This window comes from Microcaecilia unicolor, chromosome 7 (genome assembly GCF_901765095.1).
Source record: "Microcaecilia unicolor chromosome 7, aMicUni1.1, whole genome shotgun sequence".
Classification (NCBI taxonomy): domain Eukaryota; kingdom Metazoa; phylum Chordata; class Amphibia; order Gymnophiona; family Siphonopidae; genus Microcaecilia; species Microcaecilia unicolor.
In genome coordinates, this window is record NC_044037.1 from 263,348,991 (window position 1) to 263,361,017 (window position 12,027).

Here is a 12,027-nt window from a genome sequence, read left to right on the forward strand (position 1 = left end):
ATGGGTGCTGACTCCCATGGTGGACTCTAGCAACAAGTAACAATGATTTAGATTATTCTTCCCAATGCACATGTGTTTTAAGAACTTTGAATAGTTTTGTCTCATCTGCAAATTTAATCACCTCACTTGTCATTCTGACCAGTCCCAGTACAGATCCCTGCAGCGCTCCACTGTCCACCCTCCTCCATTGTGAAAAATGGCCATTTAACCCTACCCTCAATTTTCTGTCCAATAACCAATTCCTAATCCACAACAGAACATTGCGTTCTATCCAATAACTCTGTAATTTTCTCAGGAGTCTCTCATGAGGGACTTTCTCAAAAGCTTTCTGAAAATCTAGATACAGTACATCAACCAGTTCACCTTTATCAACATAAAATGTTGCTAATCAAAGACATAGGCCTCAAACAATATTTTGTATAAGGTCCTAGGCCTCATGGTCACATAAAGTACAATGAACAAAGGCTAATTTAGTGCCTCTAGCACAACATGGTGCCCTCGGCAAAGTCCATTATGCAATGCATGAATCCATGACAGGATGATTATAATGCAGAGTTTAGTTCATAGGCTTCAGTTAGGTTAATGCAGGCCTTATGCACACAAACATTTATGGCAGTATATACTCATACAGCAATATATACCTCACCTCTTTTCTGGGCAAGACACCATCTCAGAGGTTAGTAGGCATGCACATCAGTTATGATGTTGGAGGCATTACAGACCATCTGCACATTAAAGGAATGGGGAGATATGATAGAAGTGTATAAAATAATGAGTGGAATGGATCGGGTGGATGTGAAGCGACTGTTCACGCTATCCAAAAATACTAGGACTAGAGGGCATGAGTTGAAGCTACAGTGTGGTAAATTTAAAATGAATCAGAGAAAATTTTTCTTCACCCAACGTGTAATTAGACTCTGGAATTCGTTGCCGGAGAACGTGGTATGGGCGGTTAGCTTGACGGAGTTTAAAAAGGGGTTAGATAGATTCCTAAAGGACAAGTCCATAGACCGCTATTAAATGGACTTGGAAAAATTCCGCATTTTTAGGTATAACTTGTCTGGAATGTTTTTACGTTTGGGGAGCGTGCCAGGTGCCCTTGACCTGGATTGGCCACTGTCGGTGACAGGATGCTGGGCTAGATGGACCTTTGGTCTTTCCCAGTATGGCACTACTTATGTACTATTACATGTGGATCCAGGTGCCCTTGACCTGGATTGGCCACTGTCGGTGACAGGATGCTGGGCTAGATGGACCTTTGGTCTTTCCCAGTATGGCACTACTTATGTACTTATGTACTATTACATGTGGATCCAGTAAATGGCTTAATTGCCAGGAGGTGGCCTCTGTTGTGGTTTGGTATTGCTGCTGCTCATTTTCAGGGAAGTTAATGCACTGAGTGTCTCTCCTGAGAAAGACCTGTAGAATTTGAGCTGTACATGTGAGGTAAATGGTTGCCTGACCTATTGTTGCCCTGAGGGGTGTCTGAAAGGATCTGGTGACAAAAAATGCTAGGATTGTGGTGAACTTCAGGTGCACTGGCAGGGCTTGTCTCCTCCTTGCAATGACTTCTATTCCCTCCTCTAGCTGATTGCTAAGGTACACTACAGTCTTCTTTTCAAACCTGAACCTGTGTATGCACTGCCTCTCTGTCATGCCCATGAACTGCATTTGAGGCTTGTACACATGCACAGGGGCTCCTCTCCTTCTCTGCTGCTTCTCTCCCCTGACAGTAAGGGCCTGTAGGAGCAAAACTTGCAGGACAGGCCTTTTTTGAACAGTGGGAAGATTTGTGGTGCCCACACATATGGATAAAAAAAGGGTTTCACTGTTATACATTCAATAAGTAGTCACACCAGAACATTTTCAGTAACATGCTCCTGAAACCACCAGCCAGCAGATCTTAACAGAGCAGCTGTAGTATAGGTGGCAAAGTCTGGAAAACCCACCCCTCCAGATTCCCTAGGTCTCTTTAGTTTGCTGAGGGATATCCTAGATGGCTTATTTGACCAGAGTAACTTAGTAAGCAATCTTTCATAAGAACATGAGTGTTGCCATAAAATTTTTAATATTTAATATAAAAATATAAAAAAAACAGTACAGAACAACAGCCACCAAAATTTTATGGGAATAATACTAAAATACAAAAATACAGTCCAGGGAGTATTGAGAAAATATATCCACAATAATATTGAAGTCTAAAATAAAATTGAAAAAGGTAATGTCATATAAACAGAGAAGGAAATACACCCACAATGCCAAGAAGTATAAACAAATTATGTACAATATAGAATTATATATCTAAAAGGGCTCAATAAAATATAAATAAATCAAGATTTGACAAAGGAGGGCATTTATTTTTCACATAGAACTATGCCTGTTAGTAAACTCAGCAGCCTTACATTCAAACTTGTGTATTATTTTATTACATTTGTACCCCGTGCTATCCCACTCATGGCAGGCTCAATGTGACTTACATGGGGTAATGAAGGGTTAAGTGACTTGCCCAGAGTCACAAGGAGCTGCCTGTACCGGGAATCAAACTCAGTTTCTCAGGACCAAAGTCCACCACCCTAACCACTAGGCCACTCCTCCACTGGATAGTAGACCACCAAAGTGTGATGTTTAGTAGAGAAGATTTCCAGTTGTGACGAATCATCTGAACAGCTACATCTAATAAGATGTCAAGTAATTTGTTTTCAACTATACCAAAAAATTGAGGAAATGGATAGGAACAGAACATAACACTGCACTAGTAATTTGTTATGCCATTTGTCCAAATTTTCATAAACTGCCATAGAATGAAATATGATGATATTAGCCGTTAGAGGAGCAGAGATATGAAGAATAGATCTAATATTATACCAAACTACAGACCAAAAAGGCTGAATACAGGATCAATAAAAGAGCATATGCATTAAATCTCCCAAATGAGAGTTACAATGCCAGCATTGGTTGGATAAACCTAAATGAGCAAAGTGTAGTTTCCTTGGAGGGGCATTTTCGAAAGAAACATCTAAGTCGGAATTTGGACGTCTTTGTAAAACGTCCAAATTCAGATGCGAGGAAAAGGTAATTTTTGAAAACAGATGGACGTCCATCTTTCATTTCAAAAATACCAAGGACGTTCTTGGATTTGGACGTCTTTGATTTTCAGCAATTTTCAAAACCAAAGATGTCCAAGTTTAAAACGTCCAAATGCAAGCCATTTGGACATGGGAGGAGCCAGCATTTGTAGTACACTGGTCCCCTTGACATGTCAGGACAGTAATCGGGCACCCTAGGAGGCACTGTAGTGGACTTCATAAAATGCTCCCAGGTACATAGCTCCCTTACCTTGTGTGCTGAGCCCCCCAAACCCACTACCTCCAACTGTACACCAATACCGTAGCCCTTATGTGTGAAGGGGGCACCTATATGTGGGTACAGTGGATTTGTGGTGGGTTTTGGAGAGCTCGCTGTTTCCTCCACAAATGTAATAGGTAAGGGGGATATGGGCCTGGGTCCGCCTATCTGAAGTGGTCTGCACCTAGTACGAAACTACTCCAGGGACCTGCTTGCGCTGTCATGGGCCTGAGTATGACATCTGAGGCTGGCATAAAGGCTGGCATGCAATAATTTTAATGATGTTTTTGAGGGTGGGAGGGGGTTAGTGACCACTGGGGGAGTAACGGGAGGTCATCCACGATTCCCTCTGGTGTTCATCTGGTCATTTTGGGCACCTTTTTGTGCCTTATTCGTAAAAAAAACCACATCCGGGTGAAGATATCCAAGTGTTCGTCATGGATGTCCTTGCTTTTTTCGATTATGGGTCAAAGACGTCCAAGTGTTAGGCACGCCCAAGTCCCGCCTTCGTTACACCTCCAACATGCCCCCTTGAAATTTGGACGTCCTCACGAAGGACTGCAGTTGGAGATGTCCAAATCGGGTTTCGATTATACCGATTTGGATGTCTCTGGGAGATGGATGTCCATGTTCCGATTTATGTCAAAAGATGAATGTCCTTCTCTTTCGAAAATGAGCCTGTTAATGTCAAAGATAAATGCATAATCCAATCCAATTTAATTTAATCTAATCTAATCTCCGCATTTACAGACCACTTTTTCTCCATAATTGAGCCCAATGTGGTTAAAAAAATAATAATAATGAAAAGTAGGAAATGCAGTATAAATAAAAAGAAAATTAACACGTGTTCAAAAACATTTGAAACAAGAAAGTTTGTTACTGTTTATGGAAAGATAAAAAAGAAGATTGCTCCAAACCTGAATGCTTATGAGAGATTCCTTTATAATAAACTGACTTAAATGACTGGAAGATTAGAGAATATTGATCCCTTAACCTACAAAAATTGCTACTAAGAAGAAATGAGGCCAATAACATCAAAGAAGAACAATGATCTTGTGAGGAACATATTGGATTCAACAACTTTAAAATACTAATTTCATGATCCCCCACAAAAGCATTCCACGTTTTACCCACACTAACAGCAGATACTGTATGTCATGTAATAGGATGTTCTTAAAAGGAATAAAAACATGATCATTTTTTTTTTTAATCTGAAGAATCAGAATTCAGAAAATACCATCTTAGTAGCTTTTAACTTATGAATAAAAAAAACATACAGTGGAAACAATTCTTTAGACCTGTTTAACAAGTCTGAAAATATTGGTTCCAAACACTCTCACAAGCCTGCTTACATACTCCTGAACTTTTATAAAGCATCATGATCTTCACTCAGTTTTTGACTTCTTCCATACCCTCTCAGCTTTTCTAAGCTACTGATTTCTTTCTGCAATGCATTTGGATGCAAAAATCCCAAACCGCTATCATTCAAATCCAATATGTTTTAGATTCAGAATGTTCTTTTTCTGCATCTACTAGAATCTTCTGTGTTGACTGACTTTGTTTGTCCTCCAGAAAACAGAACTATAGGAGTTCAAAATAGAAATATATGGCTAGATTTAATATTTATGGCACCTGAAAAATCTGCACGGAATACATTTCCACCTAAGAGTATTCAATAAGTGGTGCCTAGATTTAGTTGTGGTATGTAAAATATGCTTAGTTGATATCCCAGTGCCTAGAATTACATGCATCCATTTACACCAAGGGAAACATAGCATAAATAACGGCACAGATCTAGGAACAGAAGGCCATATTCTATAACAATGGGCTTAAATTTTTAAATGCCCATGAAACTCTCATTTTCCCTCCCATAACCACACCCCTTTTGACTCCACACATTAGAATTTAGGCGCTGTGCATTACAGAAGATGCTTAGCAAGTTATGCACATAAATTCTAATTATTGACAATTAGTGTTTATTATTGCTTAAGTGCTGTTAAAAATGCTGATTGGCTTATTAAGCCAATTAAAGTTATGCACGTTGTTATACAATACACTTGGATTTTGGCACAGAATGCTTGACGCGATATATAGAATCCCAGGGATTATTTTAATTTAAGAGTAACCTATGATACAAATTAGTCACATGGAGGCCAATTCTATAAAGGGATGCCTACACTTAGGTGCATTGTGAGGGAGTGACATAGGGGCAGGTATCCCTGAAAACATGCCCTCACTGAAGTTGCAGTTTAGCCCCTTCATGGCAGGCGGCGCTAAACCTGCTGGGTCAGAGGCTGAACTGCAAAGCCAAGATATCATAGAGAGGTTAGGCTGCTTGGTCAGTAGGGTGGGGCTTCACAGTGAGCCAGACGAAAAAGCTCTCTAGCAGGACAAAACAGGAAGACCCTGGAAGGAAAAAAGCTGCCCTGGAGTATGGATCTGAAGTGGCCTAGTGGTTAGGGTGGTGGACTTTGGTCCTGAGGAACTGAGTTCAATTCCCACTTCAAGCTCAGGCAGCTCCTTGTGACTCTGCACAAGTCACTTAAACCCTCCATTGCCCAATGTAAGCCACATTGAGCCTTCCGTGAGTGGCAAAGGGGTACAAATGTAACAAAAATCTTTTTAAAAAATCTCCACAGCATGAATGTAAGCTACCCGAACCTGATATAAAGTAGGCTAAGCTTGGCTTTAAACTTCATAAGGATCCTATTTTTGAGGTCTGTCGAAAGGCAGACCTGTGTGGTAAAACCCAGTGAGTAGGTGTGTATATTATATGTGTATGTACTGTGGGTTTAAGGCTGTCAGCCACAAGCCTGTGTAAAGTTGCCTCTGAAGTAGAATACATTCTTTATTTACTGTACTTGTGGGATAGCAGGCTTCAGTGATTGTTTAATAAAGGAGTTTTGGTTCACTTCCCCCTTTGTTGGGTTGCACTTTTATGAAGGCCTCCTGCTCCCACTTGATTCACACATCCACATGCATATAATACTCCTACTTGAGTATATTCTATAAAGAAGAAGGCATATGTGCTTTTTTAAAAAATAGAATACCAGTGTAACATGTCAAGCATGTGCCATAGAGCTGGTGCAAATAATTGCACCTAAATGGCAAAAGAACAAATGTAGATTATAGTACATTTAGGGACCATTTGATAGAATGGTGTGTAGTCAGAATATTGAAATCATCTGGTGCTAAACACTGAGACGCCCGTTATATTCCTATGGGCAGCTCAGCACTTAGTGACAGCTGATTTTTTAGCACAAGCTAAAAACACATGGAAGGGCATTTTTGATATGATTTCTTAGTCCAACTTTGGACGTTTTACAAAAAATGTCCAAAATCTGAATAAAAATGTCATTTTCAAAAAAAGAAAAACATCTATTGTTTAATACTGTTTTGAACAAGGTTTTGTGATTTTTTTGTTTTTTTGGTCCATTAAAAAAAAATGTCCAAGTGCAAAATGCACAAAATCAAGCCATTGGGATGTAGGCGGAGTCAGCAGTTTTAGTAGAGTGATCCCCCAGACATCCCAGGAAAGCAATAGGGCACCCTAGGGGGCACTGCAGTGGACTTCATAAAGTGCTCCCAGGAACACATCTCACCACTGCTCCCTTATCTTGTCTGCTGAGCCCTCAAAATCCCATTGAAAACCCACTACCCCCAACTGTACACCACTACCATAGCCCTTATGGGTGAAAGGGGCACCTATATGTGGGTACAGTGGGTTTCTGGTGCGTTTTGGAGGGCTCACAGTTTCCTCCACAAGTATAATAGGTAGGGGGTGGTATGGACCTGGGTCCACCTGTCTGCAGTACACTGCACCCACCACTAGACTACTCCAGGGACCTGCATGCTGTTCTAATGGACCTGAGTATAACACCTGAGGCTGATACAGAGGCTGGTAATAACGTTTTTAATCACATTTTTTTTTGGGGGGGGGGGTGGAAGGGGATTAGTGACCACTGGGATAATAAGGAGAGGTGATCCCTGATTTACTCCAGTGGTTATCTTGTCATTTAGGGCACCTTTTTGTGCCTTATTTGTTATAGAATGGTTTTGTTATGTTCCATTATGGCTGAAAAACATCCAACTGTTAGGAACGCCTAGATCTTACCCTTAACGTGTCCCTGACATGCCCCCTTTTGATTTGAATGCTCTTCTGATGGAACTCAGAGAAAAACATCTAAACATTGGTTTTGAAAATACCAATTTGCACGTTTTTGTGAGAAAAATGTCCAAATGCAGATTTATGCCACTTTTTTTTTATGTTTTTGTCTTTTGAAAATGAGCCCTAATGCACCTTAGTATAAGACCCCTTAAATCTTGGTACTTTCATTACAGAATTATCCCTACAATGAAGAGTAATAATTGATCAACTGAAAGTTTATAAGGTAACATGAATAAATAGTTTAAGAGCTTATCTACTAAGCTGTGCTAGGCATCTTGTGAGGGTTTTAAGCTCCTACTGCACCTAAAATCAGCCAGTATAGTAAAAAGCTCGTAGTTGCTGCTTAACACAGGTAAGATATGTATCTGGGTGGGTCATGGACTGAAATAGAGTGGTGGTCTTGTGGCACAGGCACAAAAGGGGTTCAAAGTTTCCACAAAAAGTACAACAAAAAAGAAGAAAACAGTGGAAAAACACAACTTCAAGAGATCAATCCGAGACAGGGGGGTGAGATGCTCCAGGAAAACTTTATTAGGGACCCTACACGGTCCGTGTTTCAGCTTTTAAAAAAGCCTTCATCAGGGGTCGATCAGTAGTTGCACAAAATATACTGACAGACAATGGAGCTCATAAAATCTTGTCTCTGAGTAAAATGAAATAGCACCATAGCCTCGTACCATTTCAAACTGAACCCGTTGGTACGAGGCTATGGTGCTATTTCATTTTACTCAGAGACAAGATTTTATGAGCTCCATTGTCTGTCAGTATATTTTGTGCAACTACTGATCGACCCCTGATGAAGGCTTTTTTAAAAGCCGAAACACGGACCGTGTAGGGTCCCTAATAAAGTTTTCCTGGAGCATCTCACCCCCTGTCTCGGATTGATCTCTTGAAGTTGGGTCTTGTGGCACAGTCATGAAACTTCACAAAATAAACCTCAGCCCTCCCTGGACTAGCATCCCCGTACTGAGGACAAAATTAGACCTACATATTCAATGCTTTGCCATGTCTGGATACCAACATTGAATATCTGTGGTAATACTGGCATGTGCTGGCTGCTAGAGCATATGTAGGTCCCAGCCATTATTCAGCCAGGACCTACATAGGACACTTATGTAGTCCCCAGCTGAATATTGGCCAGGACCTGCATTAGGTAAAGCAGGCACCCTTACACTGTCTGATCTTCTCTCCCTTCACCCAATCCCAATTCCTTTATCTCCTCTCAAAGACAAGCTCCCAGAATAGACCCACACCCCCTATCCTCATTAGGTTAAAATAGTATGATATAGAAATTGTAATAACTAAATTGCAATAACATTTGACTTACATATATTAAAATACAACTCCTAAATAAATCTCATTACATTCGTAACTTTCTTGTCATCATCTTACCTTAGAATGCATTTATAACTTTTATGGAGGTTGAATTGTGTATATGTTAAAATTATTATTCATGATAAAGTATGAATCAAATTATTTTCTTAAGGAGAAGGAATATTAGTATTTTAAATAGATATGATATCTTCATATATTATGGAGGTAATTCTGAACAGCCCACAAATGAATCAAACAATCTCAGTCACACACTATTAGTGATATGAAAATCAACATTCAACTATATTGACTCTCAGTCCCTATTGGAGGTGGTAATTCTGCACAAGTCACCTAAAATTAGGTACCTAAAGTATGTATTCTAAGCGTGAATTCTATAGCAGCAATTATGTATGTAATTTTCACTAAAGAATACTAGCGTAAGTTTGCATTTATGTGCTCAACGTTCGATATGACCACTAATACATAGTGGCAGGGCCCAGGTCAAAAATTAAAGAGGGGGCCTCTGATCCCTCCTCCCCCTGATCTCCCCACCTGCATTGCTACTACACAGTCTAGGCATCTCTTCCACTTCTCCCACCCAGAGTCCATCTCCCTCCCTTCCTTTCACCTTGCGGTCTTCTTTAAAATTTTCATTTCCCTTATCAGAGGGATCCTGGTGAGACAACCATCCTCACAAGCTGCCTCCGGCTATCCCAAAGCTTTCCCTCTCTGTAGCAATCCGCCCAGGCGGAAACAGGAAATTGCATCAGAGGGGGGCAGATTGCAGCAGAGAGGGAAATCTTTGGGGCAGCCATAGGCAGCTTGTGAGAATGGTTGCCAAGTCAGGGCCCCTCTGAGAAGGGAAATACATTTTTAAAGAAGATCAGAAAGTGAGGAGACGGATTATGGTAGGGAGAAGAGGAAGAGTTGCTTGGACCGCTGGGCCTCCTGGAGCTGTGGGGCCAAGGGTAGCTGCCCTGTTTGTCCTCCTCCCCCTAATGCTGTCAGTTAGTGGCATAAGTGCTGGGCAGGCCCATGACCCTCCCACATTCACACCCCCTAGCAGTTATCTGCTAAAGGTACATACTAAGGTTATACAATTACAACGACATACTCTTACAAGCATAACTACAAATTAGTACTAATTAGCACAGATTAACTCCTATTATAGCTGATTATTGGTTATTATTTATTTATAGTGCCAATTAGTTCCTAATTTATTAATTTACTTGCATAACTGGCACTATTATATAACCTGCACTTGCAAGTTTGCGCACAAGATTATAGAATGAGGGGATATGAGTCATATTGAAGAGTAAATGAAAGTATATCCTCATCAGTGAAAATAATAAACATTCTACAACATTTTTTTTCTCAGAACCTCAGACCTGTTCTTTAAAAGATTTCCTCTGTGCAAATGGGAACTGCATTTCTGCCAGATATTGGTGTGATGGAGATTATGACTGTGCTGATGGATCTGATGAGGTATGATTCTTCACATAGCATAAAAGAGAAGAAAAAGTAGAAAAGTCTTACAAAATCATATTTTTAGAGTGAATATATTGTTCAAGCATGATTATAGGCATCATTACCAGTGTGCAGTCTACAATTGCAGTAAATAAATTTTTTAGTGGAAAGGAACAAAAACTCATTAAAGGGGAATCAGAGTTCAGTATAAAAAGTAGTCATTGCATTTAGCAGAATGGAAAATAATACTCATATCAGCTTTCACTTGCCTGCAATGAATGAAATACTTCACCTCATCATGGGTACTTATGATCTCTATTACTATATGGTCATTTCCTTCAGTTTAAAGCCCATGCCTCATTACTGAGATGAAATAAGTCAGCATAAGGGCACATTTGTGACCATTAAAGCAGAAGACCTTACAATATATTTTCATAATAGCAAAGTGGTGGTGTTTTTGTTGTTGTTATTTTTTTTTTTTTTGTACAAAGAATTGATCATGAATCTTTTTGCAAGTTTATGAATTAAGATCCTCATCACTGAGAAAAAGAAAATTCCCTTACCATTTAGGGATTTCTATATGTAATTAATTGTCCTGCTACTGTCTGTGCAAGTCTACTCAAACACTGCTAAGGTCCCTGTTTACTAAGGTGCATAAGTGTTTTTAACACGCCTACACTTAGCACGTAGGCTAACCGTGTAGGCGCCTATAGGGATATTGTAGGCACGTACATGGTTAATGTGAGTTAAAAACATTAATGTGCCTATAACACTGCTTAGTAAACAGGGCCATAATTCTTTAAGCCCTTTTACTAAAATGCGTTAGAAAATGGGCTTAGTGCATTTTAACATGGGACTTTCTTGAGTAGTAAGGGGGGTCTTTTGCTAAGCCACAGTAGTGTTTTTATCTCACAGTAGAGGAGTGTGGTAGCCATGTTAGTCCACTCTTAAGGTTATCAATAGAAATCAATAAACCAATAAAAAAGGTATCATCTTATTTTCTTTTCCATGTTTTATTTCGTTTGATTTCTATTGATAACTCTCAGTAGAAATCAGATGATGTTAAATGCTGAGATGCCCATAGGAATATAATGGGCAACTTGACATTTACTACCAGCTGATTTCTACCATGAGCTAAAAACGCTACCACGGTTTAGTAAAAGACTCCCTAAGCCCTTTTTAATGCTGCCATAAAATAGAATGTTTTTTTCTTTTTGTAGGTCCCATGCTAACTTTTCCATTAGTATGTGAGACCTCCAAAAACAATTAACACGGGAACACTTATTACCTTCTATTTAGGAGGCATTAACCAGTTAGCGTGTGTTAATCAGAATACCCCAGCTGGTTAATGCAGACATGCCCATTCCACATCTATAATTCTCAATATGCTCAGCTTCTTCACACCTCTATCTTATATTCTATAGATCAGCAGAATCAGAAAGTCATAATAGGATCCATCAGACTAGCGTATCCACCTCCATTTTGGCTAAACATTTCAATGAGCCAAGCATACTTTTTAGGGGCGATAACGCAATCCTCATCAATCCAATCTTTTTACAAATTTTTCTCTTTATATATATATATATATATATATATATATATATATATATACAGTGGGGGAAATAAGTATTTGATCCCTTGCTGATTTTGTAAGTTTGCCCACTGACAAAGACATGAGCAGCCCATAATTGAAGGGTAGGTTATTGGTAACAGTGAGAGATAGCACATCACAA

The 12,027-nt window shown here is 39.6% G+C and overlaps 1 protein-coding gene across 1 annotated transcript in view; it reads left to right on the forward strand.

The window, feature by feature from the left end:
- Nucleotides 1-12,027, forward strand: part of LRP1B (LDL receptor related protein 1B) — a 1,639,960-nt gene that overhangs the window by 1,350,128 nt on the left and 277,805 nt on the right. Inside the window, 1 exon segment of the mRNA XM_030210865.1 lies at nt 10,206-10,312. Within this exon segment, the coding sequence (XP_030066725.1) occupies nt 10,206-10,312 (107 nt within the window).